Consider the following 22,205-nt stretch of genomic DNA (forward strand, 5'->3'; position numbering starts at 1 on the left):
CTCCTACATCTTTAAAGGTAGAGTCACCAAATTTTTTATGTAGATTTATATGTACTTTATGGCATTTCGATTTTTGTCAAAATTTATACATATTTGTAAAAGGCGTATTTCAAATGCTTTAACAAATACATGCATATCTATATTATATTCATGATCTAAAAGTTTCATGAAGATAGTCCATCCACAAGAAAAGTTATTAAACAATTAAGTTTCAAAAGAAAGCCACCACTGCAACCAATGCGTGTTTATGCGTGCTTGCGTATGGCTGTGTGTGTGCATGTACCAATAATTATTGAAATATCAGTTGCTCGAAGGGTTCAGGGGATCTCGTAGTCGGGCAGTCTCGACTACTGCTTTCTTATTTGTTAATTTTGTTATTGTATGTTAGTATACATACGCTTGAATTGAAATTAATTTTTTTTTTTTTTCGAAACTAGAGCGAATTCAGTTCTTTATTTTTTGCAAGTATGTGAGACAGACATTTTCTAACCATTCTTCATTAAAACTTCAATTTCGCCAAAAAAAATCAACATACGATCATTTCGCGGGAATGCGACGAAATATTTTCCATATTTCCCCAGATAAGTTTCGCGTATTGCGAGACGACGGAAGTGGATCGATTGAAACTGGCACACAGATCCTATAAACAAAAATCGACGTGCTGCAATTGCTACCGGCGCCACCTATGGATGAATGTATGCTGGCCACAAAAGGAAACGTAAACTGAACGCAGCTGTGACGCAATTCAATCACACTGCAATGCACTCTCCCGTACACTTGCAATAGATACACACATTTATGTATGTATATGTACTCGTGTACATATGTATATATGTGTATGTATTTTTTTGCGATTGCAATTGTGTGTGGTGTTAGTCGAAACCGCACTACAGCTTTAATTGTTGTTTTTTTTTTATTTTTTTTTTTTGTTTGTTTTTAGTTTTTGTAGTTCCATCGTTCGTTGAGAGAATGAGCGAAAAATAAGCTGCTCTCTGAGCGTATACATTCATAAGTATGTGTGTATTTGGGAGCTTGGGCTTTTTGGCCGTGACTGATATTAGCGTTAGCAGGTAACCAAATAACAAATTAAGACGGTTTCCATTAATTCATTATATAAATAATGTGCCGAACAAAGCACATGGTTGGTTGGCTTATCAACCATATGCGCAATGGGTCAACTTATGTACATATGTATGTAACTATTCGATAATAATTGTATGCGCGACATGCGAAAACAGCTGGTAATCAGGATTAACCACTTTGGAACAAGGACAAAATGTGAACTTTGTGTCACCCTGTATTGATGCACCGCCACCAGAAAGTCTATAAATGTGTTCATAAACGTACAAATTAAATATTAATTTGTCAACAATTGTTTATTTAACATCCATAAATAAATATCTATCTGTTAGTAGCAGATATTTATATTTATTCGCGTGATTTTGCCAAACAATTAAGTATAAATAAAAGCAGCAAAAAAATCCAGTAACAATTGTTTTGATTGGTCAGTCAAAAAAACCTTGCTTTGCAGACGCTACCTCTTTGAATGTCAGCTCTGAGAGAGCTAGAGGCAAACATACATTTGTATGCGTACACATGTACATACATATGTAAATATGCACATCTTAATGTGCCTTTGTGTAAGTAAGTTGGCTTGGAGCTGCATACGAAACATGTTTTAAATTTGTTCATATGTATATGTATACCTTGTGCCTGTGTTGGAAAATATGTAGACACGTAATACTAATTAGTTTGAGATTTGTTACAGCACGGTTGCGTGTTATATTTTGTATTTTATTTTCTTTTGAAAGCTTAAAGCTGTGCTTTCTCGAGCATTAATACACGAGCACTTTACGCATACATGTAAATTCACGAGTGTATGTATACATAGGTACGTACGTACTACCACTAGCTTAAATCCAGTGAGCAGAGATAGTCAACGCTATACGAATGTCGTATGTAGGTACGTTTCATACAAGCGTATTGGTGTATGTATGTATTAACTTCAAAATAAAGTTCAGTTTAAGCTGGAGCGTAGTAGAGGTTGCGTCGTTTGTTCGTTCGGTCGGTCCGCTCCGTTCCGTTCCATTCGGTAAGTTCCTCACGGTAAGCACGTTCTCCTTCAGTGGTGTTGATAAACTACTTTTAGTTAATGCGAAAAAAAAAACCAAAGTGAAAAAAAGCAATGCAAAGTGACTGGAACATAAATACATGTACATAACGATACACATAATGTACATAGATACAAAGTTAAAAAAAAAATAATACATACACATGTTAAATTGTTTGTAACAACATGCGGATGTCTGTGCCATGTACTATGTTATGTTTTTGTACCTAATGGTGCATGTACACACATGCATACATAGTTATGTAAATCTTCTGTTAGTGCACATAGAAAAATGCAGTAAAAAGTCTTACGTATACGTATACAAAAATAAGGAGATGTATGCATTTGCGTTTGCATTTGCATATATACATATGTATGTACATGTCTATAAGTTCTAGTGCACACCCTGTGCCTGCTAAATTCACCCACATCTGTATATGCAACTAAAGCGTTGTTGGTACTTTTTTTTTTTTTTTTGTTTGATTTTGTATAGCTTGTGCAAAATATCTAAATATATAAATAAAAAATCTATGATTAAGTGCAAAACGAACGAGTTTGAATTTATAATAAAAGAAAACAACTACCTACATATGTACATATGTGTGTGAACACATACATAAATATTTGTATGTACATAATAATGATCTGTTGTTGTTTTATAAACGAGTGGCACAGTGAAATATAAACCAATATGTATAATGCTTTATTTCCTATAATTGTATGTAGGTATGCCTACAGTACTTGTCTCAAGTGTTATAAATAAGAAATGCAACTATGCTTATATATATATATATATATATATATATATATATATATATATATATATATATATATATATATATATATATATATATATAATTATATGTATGTATATACATATATACACATTGTACAAGTATACAGGCATTTCTTATGTACATATGCATTGATATTACTTAGGACATAAATATATATGTATAATATAAATAAGTCATATTCATGATTTCTTTTTATATTTCATGTATAATACATAATGTTGACTGACGCTTCGTGAAACCAAATAATCAATAAAGCTGAAAACGTAATTTTATTCAAATTAGAATCAATCAAGCACGTATTACACATGCCTGGACGTGGAGAATCGTATGTATAAATTTATATCTACGTACATTTCGTACTCTTAAAAATGCATTGTGTATGGCATAATACGTTATATATGTATATCCTTTATACACATATTTTTGTGTTTGTTTGTTTTTTACCTGTTCATGAGCTGTGGAATCACTTAATATAGTTAGCTAATGATGGCTTTAACAAGCTACGATACATATATAGGATATGTACATGTTTAATTTAATAATAATTTATAAACATATTTCTATTCCGATGTCAATGGCTAAAAAGCGTTTACGAATGCAGAAATGAAAGTAATAACTGAACAAATTAAGTGATAAATCATGTCGAGAGATCAGATCTAAGATGCTTAAAGAAGCCATAGTACTCTATGCATGTGTGTGACTTAGCATGGGTCATGAATCACGTTTCCGGCGAGTGATATTCATTTATTTTATTTACTTTTTGTTTTATTTATTTATTTATTTTTTTTTTTTTACCTAAATGTGGTAAAACGATCTGTAAATAAGTGATTGAAGTTGCGTTGTATTTAAGTACATATATAAATATATTTCTGTTTCTATTGATTTCTACAGATATTCCAAATTCAGACCTATGAAGACACATTGAATCCAGATAACAGATACTCACATCTTCGTTAATATACACACTCTGTAGAAAATTTTGAGGGTGAAGAATCGAGAAGCGATAGCCAAATACAAATACAAATCCAAAATCGAACAGAGTTAAATATGCTGGATATAGGCATTGGCAAAGGAACCGTCGAATTACCATTTATTGTGGAGCGTACGTGTACTGACTGCGCCAACGACAGCAACGACCAGCGGCGAGAAACAGCATCAACATCATCAATATCTAAATCAGCATCTGCATCAGTATCCTGCTGGAAATTGGAAAAGCCAACGGCCAGCAGATGCCATCCACACGCTGCAAAGCTCAATAGAAAAATCTGTTTATGTGAATATAATCGAATGGCAACAAGCTGTATATATTTTGTATTAGTTTTAGCAATCCTATGTGTAAGAAATACTAGTGCTGCTTTTCACAACAATATTACAAATAATAATCATAATAATACGTATGATAATAATGATATCGAAGGCGCAAGCAAAACTCATAACTCTGCTGGAATACTCAAAATTAACGAGATAGCCACTGAATTCTCTCCAACCAGCAAGAGCAACAGCAAAAACTACTCGAATTATCAACATAAATACAGGAAAGCCCAACAAAGTGGGAATAGTAAAGGTAAAGACCCAACACTCATCGCTGAGACTGACTCTGAGGCTAGTAATACTCACAACAACAATAGTAAAATCAATAATAAGAACAACATCGGAAACAGCAGCAGTAGTGCCAGTGCAGGGAAGAACGCGAAAGAGACTGAGAAACATCATTTAGATGATATTGATATATTTGGTGCGTATAGCATACCCGACGATCCAATCTACACAAATGAGTTTGCCGTGCATATACCCGCTGGCAAATCCGTGGCAGATATCATAGCTAGCAAACATGGCTTTACCAACAAGGGACAGGTACGAAAGCACTATTATATATTTCAGGATACTGTAAATTAGAAACCATTGCAGACAAAGGCATGTCAAATCCACAGACTAATTGTCGCTGCTCATAAACTTTTGTTTTCACGCTAAAATCAATTGTGGTAATCAATTCTAACCATGAAATCTATATGGTCTGGTTGTTCATCTCGTTCTTTGTCATTATGACGAATGCTCTCTCTGCAAGAGGTTTCTCCTCTTCTCGCCTGTGTCTGTGTGGAGCTGAACATGAATTTGAACTTACCATTAACTATTTTTATCTTTTACAGATTGGTGCCCTTGACGACTATTATCTATTTCAGCATCATCGTGTGTCGAAGCGTTCGCTTCGGTCGAGTCGCAAACATCACAGTGCCTTAAAGTCGGAGTTCGAGGTGAGTGTGGATAGCCAGCGTACACCTTGACTATATATATATGTATGCGTACACATGTACATGTATACATATGTACATGCTGTCTGACCTTGAATTTTTTGTTTGGTTAATGACCCCCTTGATTGACGTTTGCTTTTTACAATGCTTTCTAGGTTAAATGGCTACAGCAGCAGCATGAGAAGATCCGTCGAAAACGGGATGGCCCCTATCAAGATATACCCACCTACAGTCCGTACCATATTTTGCGCCAGAGTAATGACTACGTTATCGATCAGCAAACGAATACGCATTTTTCATATTCCCCAGACCCTGTCCTATCAACATCGTTGGGTGGAGCCCATTCGCCGCGCCTTGAGTACCGTGACGTCACGTCGCATCTCATATTCTCCGATCCGTTGTTTAAGGAACAGTGGTATTTGGTGAGTAAAGTATGTCATCAGGCCATATTTCATCTCAACTATACATACACATACATATATCTACACATTTATACTCTATTATCATTACTATCTCATGTGCATGCGTTAATCTATATGTGATCTATATCTATATGTATTTAGTTTGTGACACTATGAATTACATAACTTTGTTTCGTATTCCATAGAATGGCGGAGCTAAGGATGGACTTGACATGAATATTGGTCCCGCCTGGCAGAAGGGCTATACTGGTAAAGGTGTTGTTGTATCCATTCTGGATGACGGAATTCAAACCAATCATCCGGATTTAGCTCAAAACTATGTATGCTCCACATTTCAATATTCACGACGATTCTACAAGTTCATTGAATCACTCATTTTAGGATCCAGATGCTTCCTTTGACATTAATGGCAACGATTCCGATCCCACGCCGCAGGATAACGGCGACAATAAGCACGGCACTAGATGTGCCGGAGAGGTTGCTGCAGTTGCCTTTAATAACTACTGCGGAGTTGGCGTGGCATATAATGCCAGCATTGGGGGTAAGCAAAGCAAAAAACAAACCAAAAACGATGCAAACGAAATTAAATAATCTTGAAATACAAAACAAAAACGAAAATAAAATCAAAATCAACGTGTACATATGTACATAAGTGCTGTGAATGTTGTGAATGCTCTAGAATGAGGTTTTAGTATCAGTGTTGAATCGCCTCTTCCCGATTGGGAAGTACCTACCATCATTTCTTAGCCTAGGGTGATAGAAGTAAAATTTGAATTATATGTTTGAATGGACCAATACCTGTGCGATCGTCAAACGAATCTTATACTCATCTTAATTGACGTAAAGTACTTACCTAATCCCTTCATCAGTGTACATACATATATTGAAATTAATGATAATACTCATTCCAGGCGTTCGCATGCTAGATGGTAAAGTGAATGATGTGGTTGAGGCACAGGCATTAAGCTTGAATCCAGGCCATATCGATATATATAGCGCGTCTTGGGGTCCAGAGGATGACGGCTCTACGGTCGATGGGCCAGGCCCATTGGCACGCCGTGCTTTTATTTATGGCGTAACCAGTGGCCGTCAGGGTAAGGGCTCAATTTTTGTATGGGCCTCTGGCAACGGTGGTCGCTATACCGACTCCTGCAACTGTGATGGCTATACCAATTCCATATTCACACTTTCTATATCGAGCGCCACACAAGCAGGGTAAGACAATTATTCGAGTCGAAAAGGATTTGTCTATATGTATTTCCTCTTAAAGATTTAAACCTTGGTACTTGGAGGAGTGTTCGTCTACGCTGGCCACCACCTACAGCTCAGGGACGCCTGGACACGATAAGAGCGTGGCTACTGTTGACATGGACGGGCGCCTGCGCCCAGATCACATCTGTACGGTGGAGCACACTGGCACATCGGCATCAGCGCCACTGGCTGCTGGAATTTGCGCCTTAGCGCTCGAAGCGAATCAGAATATAACGTGGCGTGACATGCAATATTTGGTGGTATATACGTCGCGGCCTGGACCACTGGAAAAGGAGAGCGGCTGGACACTCAACGGCGTCAAGCGAAAGTATAGCCACAAGTTCGGCTACGGTCTAATGGATGCGGGTGCTATGGTTGCGCTGGCAGAGCAATGGAACACGGTGCCTCCGCAGCACATTTGCAAGTCTCGTGAAAACAATGAAGATCGTAAAATCGAGGGCGCCTACGGCTACTCGCTGGCTACGCATATGGATGTAAACGGCTGTGCCGGCACCATTAACGAAGTGCGCTATCTGGAGCATGTCCAGTGCCGCATCACGCTGCGCTTCTTTCCACGAGGCAATCTGCGTATCCTGCTCACCTCGCCAATGGGTACGACAAGCACGCTGCTGTTTGAGCGGCCTCGCGACATTGTCAAATCCAACTTCGATGATTGGCCATTCCTCAGCGTCCACTACTGGGGTGAAAAGGCCGAGGGTCGTTGGACACTGCAGGTGATCAACGGCGGACGTCGGCGTGTCAATCAGCCAGGAATTCTATCCAAATGGCAATTGATCTTCTATGGCACCTCAACGCAGCCGATGCGTCTCAAATCTGAGCTTCTAAATACGCAGCTGCGCAACAATCCTATTGCAAGCAATCCATTCTTATTCTCATCAGCCTCCAATATAGGCCAGCCAGCCAACGAAGGCGGTAACTTCAATACGGACAGCTTTGCGAGCTACCTGAACTATCAAAACCTATTTAGCAGCGCAGGCTCCAGTCCCGAGATGGCAACCGCCACGCTTGACGGCCAAAATGTCTCGGCCCCACTAGCGGCCCAATCGTCTAATGGTCTGCCCAATGTCGATAACAAGCTCATACAGTATTCCTGCGATGCCGAATGCGATTCCCTTGGCTGCTATGGCCGTGGACCCACACAGTGTGTGGCGTGCAGCCACTACCGTCTGGATAAGTAAGTGTGTTTACTCTTGAGTTAGCCGATCCGTTTGCTTAGGAGAGTCAGACACCAGTCCAACATCCAAGCTCTATCAGCTGTGTATCTCTATGTATTTATAAATTTATTATTTGTTGCTGTTGATTGGTTTCATGGGATTGCCACTAAGCGAGGGTAACCTGTGCTCCCTATATATTGAGAGCATGGTCTGCCGAATATATTTTGTCTTCCACCTGGTAGCAGTTACTTAATATTCTGATATTTCTTGCATGTGCAGCACCTGCGTTAGTCGTTGCCCGCCGCGCTCGTTTCCAAATCAAGTGGGTATATGTTGGCCCTGTCACGATTCGTGCGAAACATGTGCTGGGGCTGGACCGGATAGCTGCCTTACCTGCGCGCCGGCACACTTGCATGTTACTGATCTCGCCGTCTGTCTGCAAGTATGCCCCGATGGCTACTTTGAAGGTGAGCGTGTGGTATCAAGATACGATAACTGAAATAGTGATAACATTGGTACTTCCTTATAGACATCAAGAACAAAACGTGTGTCCCGTGTGAGCCGAATTGTGCATCCTGTCAGGACCGTCCCGAGTTCTGCACCAGCTGTGACCATCATCTCGTCATGCATGAGAACAAATGCATCTCAGCCTGTCCCTTGAACACATACGAGACTGACGAGAACAAGTACGATGCAAGTGACTCAAAAATTATCATATATTATATGTGTATTATTTTTAACGCAGATGCGCCTACTGTCATCCGTCGTGCGCCACATGTAATGAAGCTTCCGAAAATAATTGCATCACTTGCCGCCCCAGTCGTTACGCGTATCAGAACAAATGCCTGAACAACTGCCCCGAAGGTTTTTATGCCGATAAAAAGCGCTTGGAGTGCCTGCCCTGTCATGAGGGCTGCAAGACTTGCAGTAGCAATGGCATCTGCTCAGAGTGTCTGCCTAACTGGACGCTCAACAAAAAGGATAGCTGCATTGTGGCTGGCAGTGAAAGCTGCTCTGAATGTAAGTCTAGTTCGACTCGATTTGTGTCAGTCATATTTAATGAGTTGCTTCTCCCGTGCTGTGTCCAGCCGAGTATTTCAACCTAGCTGAGGGCAAGTGCAACCATTGTCATAAGTCATGCGCGACTTGCAACGGACCGCTGTCTACCAATTGTCTATCCTGCCATCAGAACCGGCTGTTGGAGCAGAGCAGTTGCGTGAGCGGCTGTCAAGACGGCTTTTTTATGGAAACGGGCGTCTGCACGCCATGTCTACATACTTGCACACAATGTGTATCCCGCACCAATTGTAGCAATTGTACCAAGGGTCTTGAGCTGCAAAACGGCGAATGTCGCACAACTTGCGCCGACGGGTAAGACAGGGAGCAGTATATCAAATGGTAACACATTTATGGACTGAATATATTTTGATTGAAGCTACTACAGCGATCGCGGCATCTGTGCCAAGTGTTACCTCAGTTGTCACACGTGCAGCGGACCGCGTCGTAATCAGTGCGTCCAGTGCCCGGCTGGTTGGCAGCTGGCTGCAGGAGAATGTCATCCGGAGTGCCCCGAAGGATTCTACAAGTCGGAGTTTGGCTGTCTGAAATGTCATCACTATTGCAAGACCTGCAATGGTACGTACTGTAAAACGTGACTCCCAAATGATAAATTGTTAATGGATTATGCTTTAGGTGCTGGTCCATTGGCATGTTCATCGTGCCCCACACATTTTATGCTTGATGGCGGCCTTTGCATGGAATGCCTCAGCTCTCAGTACTATGATGCAACAACCCAGAGGTGCAAGAGCTGTCACGAATCGTGCCGCTCGTGCTTTGGTCCCGGCCAGTACTCGTGCAAGGCATGCGCTCCCCCGTTCCATTTAGATCAGTTAAATAGCCAGTGCGTGCCATGCTGTCCAAATAAAACGTCTACCGATAATGAAACTAGCTTGGAAAACTGTTGTCATTGTGACATGGACACCGGTAATGTGCCGTAATTAGTGGAATTGAGGAATGTTTATTTAATTGACAACTGTTTTCCGTTGTAGGCGAATGTAAGACAGTATCGACAGCTGGTAAACGTCGTACCGTGGTGGGCTCCGACAGTATTTTTAGGAATGGGGATCGATCAGCCAATGGCAACGATGGTAATAGCGGCACATTTGCTTTGCGTCTTGACTCACCGCTGACAGCCATTACAGCGATTGCGATTGCCATCTGTTTGTTAATTATCACGATATTCTCTATAATATTTGCCGTTTTACAGGTAAGAAAAAGACGTTCTAGGTATTTCGCCAAATATGTTTATCCTAATTTTTTGTTAACTGGTGCAGCGCAACAGCAACTACGGATCAAGGAATTCGGTTCGGTACAGGAAAATAATAAGCAGATCGGGTCGTAAGAGCGATCCGAGCAATGAAGCTAGATTTATATTCAATGTGGGCGAGGACGGTGATGATACAGATGATAATACAGATGATGATATGGATGCCAATGTGAGGACTGTTAAGAAAGTCGTCTACGAACCCAATGGTCCAATGAATGGTAACGAATTTTTTATTAAAAGTACAAATGATATTGACGCGGTCGAGTTTCATTGCAAAGGTGCGGATAATACGAATCAAAACAAATTCGATACGCATCACAATGCAAACATATACACCGAAAGTAACAGTCCCACGTATTTGAATCAGGCAACGAGCAGCAGAATGAATACTAAGGTTGTTCATAGCTGATTCTTTAATAGATTGAATGTGAATGCACCCATAGCAACAATTGCCACAAAATTAACACCAACTTTGATCCTGAATTTCTTGCTCTGGACTAGTAAATTTTAACCTTACTTGAGGAATATAGCGAATCGAAATATTTAACATCCGAAATGATAAAAATTTATATGTGATTGTGAATTGTTTTTATATATATATATATATTTATAAATTTAATGTTTGTATTAAATTTTTATGAAAAATGTTATGTCAAGTTAAATAATAAGTGTGTTATTTTTTTATTTTGTACTTATCCTGTGCAACAGGAGTCGTTTTTAAAGGAACTTCGTATATGGGTATAGGCATGTACATATGTTTATGGTTATAGGAAGAGTAATGATATACATGAATGTATGATGTGATAGCAAATGTAAGTGAGTAATAAGTGGTTATGATATTCAGTAATGTTTCGAAAACATTGAAAACGTTTCAGCAGACAAATGCTTTCAGTTTATTTACAGGCAAATATACGTTTATGTATAAAAAGTATCAAATAGCGATATAATAATGTATATCTATGTTTGTGTGTGGGACACGTAACTGTAAATATAAATTGACAAATTAGATATTGTATTTCGAGCTTTGAGATTTGATGAAAATAATAATTCTTTATATCCATAGAATTATTTAATGGAATACTTGATCACGATTATTTGCACTGGTTGGCTGGCTGGTTGTACGTATGCACAGAGCATTTTATCATCTGGTCCGAATAAAAGTGTACAAGTTCATACATACATACACAATATTTGAGCAAGTTTTTAGATGCATACATTCTTAAGCTACATACATTCGCATATGTACGTGCATATGCACCGTTTGTTTATTTCTAAATCTATGATATTGTACAGTCGCAGCACATGAGCGAATAGTAGAGACATTTAACCACCTTTTCATCATTATCATCATAAGGTGCCATTGATTTCGTGTCATGTTTCTCCTTAACTGCGCGGCCATCTAACTGATCCATTTCCTGGCTAACGATTGATCTTTTAGATTTTTTACGTTTGTTTTTATGCATCAGTTCGGAGCAGTTGCGTTGGTGCACCATTTCATCAATCCATTCAAAATTTGAAGATATTTGATTTCTATTAAAACTAGAAATACTTTCAATTGAATTTATATCATCCTGGATAAAGAAAGAATCAGTTGATTCGTCACATCGTGAGCAATATAATTCAAGCTAACCTGGTTATTGTTATGGTTTCTGTATCTGCTCTTATGGGGTGAGCTGTTCCTGACAGCTGTCTGGTTGTGGGCTTTGCAATTGGCTAAGGGAGATGAATTGGTTGCTATCGAAGCTGTCGTCCCTGCCGAGCTATTTAAACCAACGGCAGTTGATATATCAGCTTCGCCGAGTGATGGGACCTTCGGCAAATCATCGGGATTTAAAATACTATGCTGTTGAAATAAAAATTGATATTAAGATGATCTGTGAATCATATCTACGTAGAAGCTATGTCAACCACTTACTAAATCAAGAATTTCAACTGTTGTGACAACAATCGGGGATGGCATTGCCGCAGTTGAGGCTGTCGACGGAGCCAGCTCCGACAGTGGACTATTTAAATTAGGAGTTATTGCAGCGATTGGAGTTGTTGGCAACGTGGCACATTCTGATACAGCTATTGCGTCATCTGGCGTTGTTATATTACTACGATCCAGCGAATCGCCTTTTACACTCTTCACAAGCGTCGATGACATGCCGCCTAGCAGTGCCAATGATGATGAAGTCGAGGCACCGCTTATTTCTGGCGAGGGCCTAAAACAATATGAACAGATGCTTAAGTCGCTATAACCAGATTCTATTGTATATATTTATACAATAAACAAAATTACACTTGTTACGACATCTAAATATGGCTTCGCCTGCTGATATTACATAGATATATTAGCAGAGTACATACATATATAATTGTGAGAGTATGTGCCATATGATGTAGATGGTTTACTCATTTTTTTTTTTTTTTTTTTTTTTTTTTTTAATTTGAAGTACATAGGAGGGGGTGATTTATTAGCTGCTTAACATGTATTGTCAATATACTCACAAGTCAATTAGTTCAGTTTGGGCCTTGCTGCCGCCCAAGCTCCACACCTCGCTTTTCTTTTGGGTGGGCGAATACGAGATCTGTTTGTTTGTAGAACTCAATCGACCTTTCGGATGGCTTTTTCGTCCTGGTATCCACAATATGCGTAAACCAGACGATTTGTTTTTCTTAGATGAATTCGAAGCCATCTGAAAATCAACGCCCTATTTCAAACATTACATACGAACAAATAACAAACGAGTACAGAAGTGTGTGTAAGTTCAAAATTTTCCGGGAGTTTACCGAGATCCTTGCTACTTTTGAGGAACTTAAGTGCTCGGTAATTTTTACTATTTCCATTTACCAATCCAATGATAACTTACTGTTTTTTATATAATGTGCTTGATTTGCTAATGGAGAATATGAGAAAACAAACACTTATACAAATGTATGTATGCATGTGCATGTACATACATGCGTGCCACTGTTGATGTTTAGTTAGTAACAATCAGAAGATAACATAAATGGTTTTTGTACACATGCATATGTATGTATGCAAGCCTAAATAGCATAATAACAGAAACCAGGTTTATCTCAGATTAAACCATATTACATTATGTTATATATTCCCTTCCTAATGAGCACCAACGGCTTCGACCTTTACATTGCGCAAATCAGTTTTACCAAATAAGTCAAGATCTACAATGAGTGCGTGCGTTTGAATGTGTGTGCTTATGAGTGTGGCTTTTACATATGTATGTATGTATTTAAATAAATATAGACTTGTTTGGTTCAAATGACTTGCTTTTCATATTCTTTCTTAAATATGAGTAGCGTTTTAAAACAAACTGTAAATGACACTTACCTTTTGTCGAGAGCCCTTTAAATTGTTGTTAAAGGCAAAGTAATAATTTGCAGCACTTTTTGTACAAACATATAATTATAAATATATTGCTTGTATGAGATGTGTGAATAGGCGTGTGTGGAGTCGTTTACAAATTATGCCGAGATACAGTCTCGTGTGGACGGAATTATTCAATAGTAGTTCGCTGAAGTTTTGGAAGTTTTTATTGGAATTTGTAAAAACACAAAAAATACAGTAAGTTAGTGATGTCAAAAAACATAAAAATTTTGATAATTGTGTCATCGATGTATCGATTATACAAGATCCATATTCTTATCGATAGCTTAATATTTAACACTAACCCCCGAACCACTAACCAAACAACACATACACTGTTAAAAGACACAGTAGGTTGCGCCACTAACCAGAGAACAAATAGACTAGACATGTAGAACAAACTTTTTCAACACCGAAAAATCTGTCTAGTAGCACTAACCACAGAACACTTTACGATTGAGTGATAGTAGGTTATGCAAAGCGAACAGCGTGACGTCATTATTTCATAAAATGGTGGGTGCGCGTTTGAATTTGTATGAAAATCGAGCAACTTTGACACTGTTATTTGTCTTAAAACTAGAAGACTAAATAAAACGAGCTAGGCGGCTAATCACATGTTCTATATATATTCACGAATCGTCAAATATAAAGGTTTTCTAAGCAGTTATTGATCATGCAATCCCTTGACCACTTTTACTTTTGCATATAATGGATTTAACCTTACGTCTAAGGCTTGAATTTATAAAACTAAAAAGTTTCTACTAAGTATTATGCATTTCCCATCAATCCGCATCATTATACGTACTAATTTCATTCTTTATATTACAAATGGCCGATGGCCATAGATGATACGCAGCTTTGTTAGCTTCTGTCTAGGTTTTAAGAGCTGATTTAGGCAGATTATGTGTTTCCTTAGGTTTCAATACTCATAATCATACAAATTTACGACTTGGCAATTAATACACAAATATTAGTTCATTCTACCGGATGTTTCTGACATGACAGCAGGTGTGACCAGCACCTTTATTGATGCAGCTTCAGCGTGTACTATATTTGAATGTGTAGGGAAATTGGAATAAATAAATAATACAGATGGCGAAACCCTATGTCCATAAACCATTCCTGCTGACTTATTGGCCATTTTTGCTGCATTCGAGAGGCGTCCCAGTTTATTCCATTATATACTTAATTTCCTTCTTGTATGGTAAAAAAAATTAGTGATTGACCATTTTTAAGGTATTTACTATTGAAATTTCCTTATATATACTTAATTTTGGTTGTTTTGGACGATCTATGCTGAAATGCCTGCCAAGCTTCAGCCGGGATAACATAGCAAAATCTGATAATGTTACGTCACATCGCTTACTTTAAAATTTGTGCTTGAAATTGGAGGGGAAAAAAACTAATGTGAATGTACAAAAAATGGAAATTTTAACAAGTGACACCGACGAAGAAGCAAACGTAATTCCAACCAAGAGAAAGCGGTACCGCCAGACGACTTTTGGCGTTATGTTTCAAACATAAAAAAGGGAAATTCAACCCACATGATTCCCATCTTGACGGAGTTAACCCAAAATTTGCTTCTTTTGCCACATAACAGTGCTAGTGTAGAGCGTTTATTTTCAGAAATTAATTTAATTAAGACAAATAACAGAAACAAATTAGACGCGGAGACTTTAAAAGGATTGCTTCACACCAAAAGTGGATTAAAGTAAAACTTAGAGCCTTCTGACAAACACCTAAAATATTTTAATCAAAACATGTATATATTTTTGGAAAACATGTATATAAATTAATATGTATAATTTGAAGAATGTAATTAGTTTTCTAAAACGACAAATGAAATTAATAACAACGAAGCACAATACAGTTAATTTAAAAATTTAATGGTTTACTCATTTTTTGTATTGTTTTTAAGCTTAACAAAGTACGTAGATCTACGTTTTCAGCAACATTGTGCTACGAAAAACACGTCGACTTTGGAGCCTGACTACGTAATTTTCAAATTTTAACTTGGCATCCCTGGACGCAATGCTCGAAAAAAAAAGTGTGCAAAACGCTTGTGTTCTGTGGTTAGTGCTCGAAGTTCGAACACTGGTTAGTGAAATAACCAAGGAACAATGTGACCGGCTGACAGTAATATTAGAAAGCATATAAACAAAGTCTGAGGTGGGAACATGGTTAAAACAGCCCAGATAATAAAGCGTAACAATAAATAAAAACATATAGCAATGACGAAGTATTTCTTTGCATAACATTTTTTATTGATATACATAAGCAAACATAAGAATTAAGTGTTGCACAGCAAACTTCCAATTATGAGACACAATCTTACTCGTCAATTAGTTATTTACACATACATATGTACATATGTACATGTTATTTACACATACAAATATTTCTCAGAGTGAGAACTCGCAGATTCTAAATATAAAACAAATTCCCCAAGAGCGACGTAGAATTATCGAATCAACATGAGCATGTAATATACGGGCCAGCTTCGAGCCCAGTCTCCCCGTGCTCACGCTGCACTCAGCTATCCGTTGTCCGCGTGTGTACGTAGGTAATTTGTTAAGCTATTTCTACTATTGTTATGTATGGGCCATATATGTATGTATACATGTAGAATTATATTTGAACAAGTTAAATGCACATTGCTGACACTTTTTCATAAAAAAATTGCATACGTATGGCAGACACCTTCAGGAGCTGCAACCGGAAATGGAGGGTAAAAGAAAATATCTTGCAAATATCTATGCAAATATTACACACACATAAGTATATACATAGGTACACACACATACACATAAGTACCTCTCCAAATATTCGATCGAAAATTGTCGGCGCCAGCGTGTGATTTGTACATGAACATACATACATACATACAACATATGTATTATGTATAAACACACATAAATACTTAAGAGAACCGTAATAACGGAGCAGGCGAACGGGCAAATAGCCGAACAGACGGACTGGCACGGGGACCTGGCCTCTTAGAGCCCTCGCCATTTCATCGGTGAAATTTATTTTTGGAGCTCTGGCAAAGCAGCGACATTTTTATTTAGACCTAGAATTTGTTTTTATGTTTTTCGGCAAAAACATACAATTCGACAACTTCTACATCTTTTAGCATCACGGCGCGGAGCTTCAATTTAAATTTACAATAGAAAGTGTAGGAAATCAGAGCAAGTGCATTAGATATATATATATATATATATATATATGTACATATGTATATGTGTACATCTTCATATCTTCTTACATACATATGTACATATGGGCATTTTTGCCATTTTCTATTCTATTGCTTATTGCAAATTGTTGCTTGAAGTTGCCTTTAATTATATAACTTAACATAATATTTAATATTTTTAGCTGCGAATCAAAAAACAATAGCAAAATGTAAAAGAACATATTTCTTTAGAGATTGTGTGGCACACATTTATACACACATTTGCATCCCACAAACTGCTACACAAATAATAATCTTTGTCTTGTAACATTTTCCGTCTTATAGAGAATATCATCTGTGAAGACAGGATACAAAATCAGCTGTGATCATGGACCCGGAAGCGTTTTTGGATGTGGCCAATCAGGTCATCAAGCTAAAAATGTTTCCGTTCTTTGATATCGCGCACAGTTTACTTGCCGCGCTGGCCGTGCGCGAGGATTTGGGCGCCAATGCTCAGGCCTTCTCGCGGAAACATCCGCTGGCATGTTGGCTATCCACAATGCTGGTAATATTTGCGGGCGGCATGGTGGCCAACGGGTTGCTCGGGGAACCCATCTTAGCACCATTGAAAAACACTGGACAACTCCTCGTGGGCACAGCTGTGTGGTTAGTTACCAATGCAATCACATATAAATATATACATACATTCATATATGTCTTATTTTTGCAGGTATATAGTTTTTTATACACCCTTCGACATTGGATACAAAGTGGCCAAGTTTTTGCCTGTGAAAATTGTGGCCAGTGCCATGAAGGAAATTTATCGGGCGAAGAAAGTCTACGACGGAGTGGGACATGCGGCCAAACTATATCCAAATGCCTGGATAATCATGATCATAATTGGCACTCTGAAGGGAAATGGCGCCGGCTTCACCAAGCTGATCGAGCGTCTCATAAGAGGTGCATGGACACCGACAGCAATGGAATTTATGCAGCCATCCTTGTAAGTGAATCCATATCGTTTTTTAATTTATGATGTCATTATGGGTTGCTTCGTGGTTTCAGTTATACAAAGGCGTCTTTGCTGGCCTCCATTATCTTTGTGTTGGATAAAAAGACCGATTGGATCTCAGCGCCACATGCCTTAGTCTACTTTGGCATCGTTATCTTCTTGGTGTACTTTAAACTGTCTTCTATTTTACTGGGCATTCACGATCCCTTCCTGCCATTGGAGAACCTGTGCTGTGCTATCTTCTTCGGTGGTATATGGGATAGTTTGGCCAAGATCTTGGGACGTGGCCAGGCCAAGGATGGCGATAGCAAAGACGTTAAGAAAAACAATTAAATCATAAATTAGCTCAAAATACGCTGCCAACCAAAGCTACAAAATTAATTGATATCAAACGAACTTATAAGTCCAAAAAGTCAGACTGTTGTACTCGATTCGATGACCAAAATCAAATTCAACAGTAAGCGGCATGTGGGTGTGTCTGCTTATGATTGACTCTGATTTTAACAAATTCATGTTTTTGGCTATCTCAATTTTAATTTGTAGTCTATTTAGTGACCTTTAACTCTGTGAACTTAACGTTAATTTTGTTTTGTTTTGATCATAATGACGACTGAAAATTCAAAATACGACGACTAATTTAATTACCGATTTATGTCTGCAGTTCAATACCTGGAACGCACTATCCAAGCTCCAGCGCGCAGTCTTCGGTATGCCAAAGTTAATTTTAAAAATATCTGTCATAAACAAATTCTATTAATTTTGATTTTTATTTATTTACTTTTTTTTATGTACCAACCAATACATTTTTATATATTTATTCAAGCTGGATATACTATTAAAAAGTTCATCACAGACGACTATATACATATGTACAAAAATAATCGGACTATTTAGTGTATATTTATATGTAAACGCGCATTCATACGATTAAACGTCTTTTGTATGAGTTATTAATGAACATTGGTTGCAATAAATCTATGTGATTTGAACCTTTAAATGTTGATTTTCTTTACTATAAAAACATCGATCAGAGCGAGCAAGTGTAATTGTGTGTGAGAGAGAAAGAATGTAACAAGACAAAAATGTTTTAAGCAGTGTGTTGCCGTTTTTCCCCGAGAAATAACAGCTGAAATTGAAGAAAAAATAAGCCAAAATAAGCTAAATCCCAGAAACAATTAGCTGAAAAATAAGCTAATATTTTAGAATTGATCTTATATATCGTAATAGACAATACACGTACAAATATTGTAACAAACATTTCATATTCATGAAAAACACAACGAAAATAATAGAAATTTCAACATTACATTCATTTAAATGTTTACATTGATGATAAATCTTCCTGTAAATAGTCGACATACTCAAAGTTCCCTGATGTTTCGATCGATTTGAGGCAGTTGGGAAAATCTATGTAATCAAAACAACATTTGTTATGTCGGCTCAATTCGGATGTAAAATTTAAATAATATTAGTTTCTGTTTTAATGAGAGTTGTTGAGTTTAACGTATCAATGCTCATCCTATTTCTTATTTAATTTTTTATTAAATTGACTTGGATAATTGACTTCGGCATTCCACCAAGGTAATGAATGTAGGCGAAGCGCAACAGCCAATATATTTATCCACTATATGTTAAAGAGTGAAGAATTGCAGAACTAGTGATGTGCGCCTTTAATAGTTGCCAGCTTGTTAATTTGTCTATTAATCGGTAACTTATATCTAAAAATAAAAATATCTGATTCGATTAATAAATAAGCCAGATCTTCCGCTATCCGCGATTCCAAAATTTTTTCCGCAATCGTACTTGAAAATAAGTCAGATCTGGCCGAAAATAAGCCAAAACGGCAACACTGGATGTAAGTAGAAAACTGGACTTTACTGATTTACACACATGGATATCAACTTAATAGCTAAAAAAATCTTTGAACTTAAATTATCAATTATTTGTCTGCTATATAGTAATAAAATGCGCCTTGCAGTGAACTGAAAAATACAAAGAAATAATATGTCAGATATATATGTATAGATATATCTAAGGTATGAACACTCACCAATAAATTCAGATACGGGATCGTTGTCACCCTCACCACGCATTGTACCTGTGATTTCCTCGTTCTCAACCATTGGTAGAAAGAGTTGTACAAACTCGACCGAGTAGGGATGGGTTATAGTTTCTAACACTTCGGTAACGAAATACCGAATCAACGAAATGTCAGTGTCTTCGATTGCACAACATTGCTTGATGTATCGCAGCACTGGTACGACACAACCGCGTGTCAACAAATTCACCATGCGATCCAGTATCATCTTTTTCATTTCTAGTTGCACAAGTATCTCCAATTCATCTTGTTTGGACTCGAACAAGCGGATAAGTAAAAAAAGAATTTGCTGCTGCAATGTTGGATGAACTCCAGCAACCTCATCGAGCACCGCCAAATGTGTGGGACAACTATCCGTAGATAGTTTGAAATATGATGGTTCCATTACAACATTTTCTATCCATCGGATTACGCCAACCCCAACAACTGGATACCTAAATAGACAGGAAAAGAGAATAATAATAATATGAACAATTATGATATATTAGTCATGACTTAAGTTTTTACTTTATGCAGTTGTAGAGCGTCTGTAGCTCCGCAATGAGTTCAGTGGACCCTTGGTCTACATTGCATATAGCGTGTGCCTTTTCTATTGCCTGAATTGTGCTCTTTAGTTCATCTTTATTTAAAGTTCTTTCGGTCATGGGTCTCTTCTTAGCTGGCTGATCAATAACAGAAGAGGCATATGCCAACAAGAAAATATATTTGGGCTTGTGTTCCGGATTTATTTTAACACCAGAACGGAAAAGCGCATCGACCAAAAGTTCTAAAAATTGCGGATTCCGTATCAGATCTATTGGTGGTGGGTCAGAGCCAGAATAATTTCGAAATAGTACGGTAATATCCGCCGGATTCAAGGTATTACGAGTCAACATGGAGGTAAGGGCCTGACACGCCTGGGGATATACCGCCGATCCATTTAGCGCCATTGTAATGGGTGTTACGTTCTGATTGCTTAAATAAACGTCAAAAGAAAAAGTTAGAATTGGATGCCTTAGTTTCAACATATTAAACGTACTTCTGCAATGCGTATTTGATGATTTCCTGGGACAAGCGTTTCATATTGAACCCACCTTTCTGCTCCTGGCTGAGCACTTGAATCAACACCTGCGAATAGACATAAGTGTGCTGACCATGGCAGACCATGCGGGCGCATTCCTGAATGGCACCATGCACATCGTCGGGATTATTTAGAAATTTAACAATTGAAGTTTTGAGAACTCGAGAAAAAACTTCAATTTGTTGCGCGGCCGTTGAGATTGATGTAATTTCACTCTGGAACCCCGCATCTGATATGAGTTTTATGGTGAAGTTAAGCATCAAACAATCTGGATATTCTTCAGCTAGACGATATATTAGCGATCGCCACGTATAGTGATCAATCATTTCTGTGAGCCAGTCCGGCGTCTCGCCCTCCTCGGTAAATATGGTGTCTGCTTTTTTTGGATCAAACGATTTTAGTATCATCTCCTTTAAGTGATTCTCTACCATAGCCTGAACTTCCGTTACTTTCACACCAGCCAAAATTAACCACTCGGCCAGCAGATTGGCCATTTGGGCTACCGCTTTATAGTTTTCAGATAGCATCGATATCACTTCCTCAGGTGAGCCGCCGGATTGGAAATAGCGCTTGAGTTGTGTGAAAATTCCTGGTTCCATTATGTAGTCGGGCGTTAAAAACTTTTCGAGACATTCTTGTATTGTTTTCTGTGGATTGTCTTCGTGCGTTTCCTTGGGTTAGAAATTAGTAGAAGCAAACAAGTTTGTTTTGATTAGACTGTCTTTACATAAAGGTCAAAATTGTTGTATACCTCGGCACTTGACTGTTGTTTTGCACGGCCCTGCCAGCCAGAATCATCATATTCGACTTCCATTATTATTTTATATACAATTTCTCTGTTAAAATTTTTTTGTATCTATCTTATCATTATTTTTTATTTGCTTGAGGCATGTATAAAGCTAATCGGTGCATCGTTGATATCGATATCGCTGATAAGCACTCGATATATATATTTTTTTTTTTAAGATATTAATTAGTTTTCTGTGTTTGTAACTTAAAAGCCTCAAAGACACTATTAAACAATCATTACAAAATATTTCTTTTTTTTTTAAATTAATAATTAGCACCACTAACCATACAAGATGTGTTATTGGTAAATATATAAACAATCGATTAATATGTATTTACGAAAAAAATCGATGTAGTCGCATCCCTGACAC

At 37.8% G+C, this 22,205-nt stretch overlaps 4 protein-coding genes across 16 annotated transcripts; 2 read left to right on the forward strand and 2 right to left on the reverse strand.

The window, feature by feature from the left end:
• Nucleotides 1–2,003: 2,003 nt before the first annotated feature.
• On the forward strand, nucleotides 2,004–11,268 carry LOC6586302 (furin-like protease 2). Of its 7 annotated transcripts, none has more exons than XM_015160499.3 (18): nucleotides 2,004–2,092; nucleotides 3,163–3,232; nucleotides 3,799–4,761; nucleotides 5,055–5,159; nucleotides 5,312–5,411; nucleotides 5,466–5,587; nucleotides 5,764–5,898; nucleotides 5,960–6,119; nucleotides 6,490–6,793; nucleotides 6,849–8,024; nucleotides 8,284–8,471; nucleotides 8,534–8,690; nucleotides 8,750–9,024; nucleotides 9,093–9,375; nucleotides 9,440–9,639; nucleotides 9,697–9,987; nucleotides 10,053–10,270; nucleotides 10,338–11,268. In XM_015160499.3, exons 3-18 carry the CDS (start codon nucleotides 3,955–3,957, stop codon nucleotides 10,737–10,739), a joined length of 4,923 nt encoding a protein of 1,640 aa, XP_015015985.1. In that variant the 5' UTR covers nucleotides 2,004–2,092; nucleotides 3,163–3,232; nucleotides 3,799–3,954; the 3' UTR covers nucleotides 10,740–11,268. The 7 variants fall into 7 exon arrangements, with proteins under 7 accessions (XP_015015985.1, XP_015015980.1, XP_015015986.1 ...); XM_015160494.3 differs by having other exon boundaries at nucleotides 5,312–5,387; XM_015160500.3 differs by having other exon boundaries at nucleotides 5,312–5,587.
• LOC6586303 lies at nucleotides 11,170–13,936 on the reverse strand. Of its 4 annotated transcripts, none has more exons than XM_002011883.4 (5): nucleotides 13,665–13,936; nucleotides 12,821–13,008; nucleotides 12,246–12,534; nucleotides 11,961–12,173; nucleotides 11,170–11,901 (listed from the first exon to the last, which is right to left on the reverse strand). In XM_002011883.4, the coding sequence occupies exons 2-5, from the start codon at nucleotides 13,006–13,008 to the stop codon at nucleotides 11,608–11,610; spliced, it is 984 nt and encodes a 327-aa protein (XP_002011919.1). In that variant the 5' UTR covers nucleotides 13,665–13,936; the 3' UTR covers nucleotides 11,170–11,607. The 4 variants fall into 4 exon arrangements, with proteins under 4 accessions (XP_002011919.1, XP_015015987.1, XP_015015988.1 ...); XM_015160501.3 differs by having other exon boundaries at nucleotides 12,821–13,023; XM_015160502.3 differs by lacking the exon at nucleotides 12,821–13,008 and having other exon boundaries at nucleotides 13,665–13,935.
• Nucleotides 13,937–15,779: 1,843 nt separating this feature from the next.
• On the forward strand, nucleotides 15,780–18,884 carry LOC6586304 (trimeric intracellular cation channel type 1B.1). 4 transcript variants are annotated; one of them, XM_015160506.3, is made up of 4 exons: nucleotides 15,780–15,869; nucleotides 17,221–17,541; nucleotides 17,606–17,878; nucleotides 17,941–18,884. In XM_015160506.3, exons 2-4 carry the CDS (start codon nucleotides 17,264–17,266, stop codon nucleotides 18,218–18,220), a joined length of 831 nt encoding a protein of 276 aa, XP_015015992.1. In that variant the 5' UTR covers nucleotides 15,780–15,869; nucleotides 17,221–17,263; the 3' UTR covers nucleotides 18,221–18,884. The 4 variants fall into 4 exon arrangements, with proteins under 4 accessions (XP_015015992.1, XP_015015991.1, XP_015015990.1 ...); XM_015160505.3 differs by lacking the exon at nucleotides 15,780–15,869 and adding an exon at nucleotides 16,040–16,263; XM_015160504.3 differs by lacking the exon at nucleotides 15,780–15,869 and adding an exon at nucleotides 16,357–16,428.
• An 859-nt stretch (nucleotides 18,885–19,743) lies between these two features.
• LOC6586305 (negative elongation factor D) lies at nucleotides 19,744–21,986 on the reverse strand. Its single transcript, XM_002011885.4, has 5 exons — nucleotides 21,797–21,986; nucleotides 21,004–21,716; nucleotides 20,493–20,939; nucleotides 19,938–20,419; nucleotides 19,744–19,869 (listed from the first exon to the last, which is right to left on the reverse strand). Exons 1-5 carry the CDS (start codon nucleotides 21,857–21,859, stop codon nucleotides 19,838–19,840), a joined length of 1,737 nt encoding a protein of 578 aa, XP_002011921.1. The 5' UTR covers nucleotides 21,860–21,986; the 3' UTR covers nucleotides 19,744–19,837.
• Between the last annotated feature and the right edge of the window lie 219 nt (nucleotides 21,987–22,205).

The sequence above is a fragment of the Drosophila mojavensis genome, unplaced genomic scaffold, assembly GCF_018153725.1.
Source record: "Drosophila mojavensis isolate 15081-1352.22 unplaced genomic scaffold, ASM1815372v1 contig_136, whole genome shotgun sequence".
In the NCBI taxonomy this organism is placed as follows: domain Eukaryota; kingdom Metazoa; phylum Arthropoda; class Insecta; order Diptera; family Drosophilidae; genus Drosophila; species Drosophila mojavensis.

What these genes read in the sequence shown, in the direction of transcription:
- LOC6586302 (XM_015160500.3), top strand. Translation starts at nt 3,955, where the DNA reads ATGCTGGATATAGGCATTGGCAAAGGAACCGTCGAATTACCATTTATT. An exon ending in CGGATTTAGCTCAAAACTAT is followed by an intron (nt 5,899 to 5,959) that starts GTATGCTCCACA and finishes CACTCATTTTAG; the next exon opens with GATCCAGATGCTTCCTTTGA. An exon ending in TCATTGTGACATGGACACCG is followed by an intron (nt 9,988 to 10,052) that starts GTAATGTGCCGT and finishes TTTCCGTTGTAG; the next exon opens with GCGAATGTAAGACAGTATCG.
- LOC6586304 (XM_015160506.3), top strand. Translation starts at nt 17,264, where the DNA reads ATGGACCCGGAAGCGTTTTTGGATGTGGCCAATCAGGTCATCAAGCTA. An exon ending in CTCGTGGGCACAGCTGTGTG is followed by an intron (nt 17,542 to 17,605) that starts GTTAGTTACCAA and finishes TTATTTTTGCAG; the next exon opens with GTATATAGTTTTTTATACAC. An exon ending in GAATTTATGCAGCCATCCTT is followed by an intron (nt 17,879 to 17,940) that starts GTAAGTGAATCC and finishes TCGTGGTTTCAG; the next exon opens with TTATACAAAGGCGTCTTTGC.
- LOC6586303 (XM_002011883.4), bottom strand. Translation starts at nt 13,008, where the DNA reads ATGGCTTCGAATTCATCTAAGAAAAACAAATCGTCTGGTTTACGCATA. An exon ending in CAGTTGAAATTCTTGATTTA is followed by an intron (nt 12,174 to 12,245) that starts GTAAGTGGTTGA and finishes TTATTTCAACAG; the next exon opens with CATAGTATTTTAAATCCCGA. An exon ending in GAAACCATAACAATAACCAG is followed by an intron (nt 11,902 to 11,960) that starts GTTAGCTTGAAT and finishes TTCTTTATCCAG; the next exon opens with GATGATATAAATTCAATTGA.
- LOC6586305 (XM_002011885.4), bottom strand. Translation starts at nt 21,859, where the DNA reads ATGGAAGTCGAATATGATGATTCTGGCTGGCAGGGCCGTGCAAAACAA. An exon ending in ATCAAATACGCATTGCAGAA is followed by an intron (nt 20,940 to 21,003) that starts GTACGTTTAATA and finishes CGTTTATTTAAG; the next exon opens with CAATCAGAACGTAACACCCA. An exon ending in ACGCTCTACAACTGCATAAA is followed by an intron (nt 20,420 to 20,492) that starts GTAAAAACTTAA and finishes CTGTCTATTTAG; the next exon opens with GTATCCAGTTGTTGGGGTTG.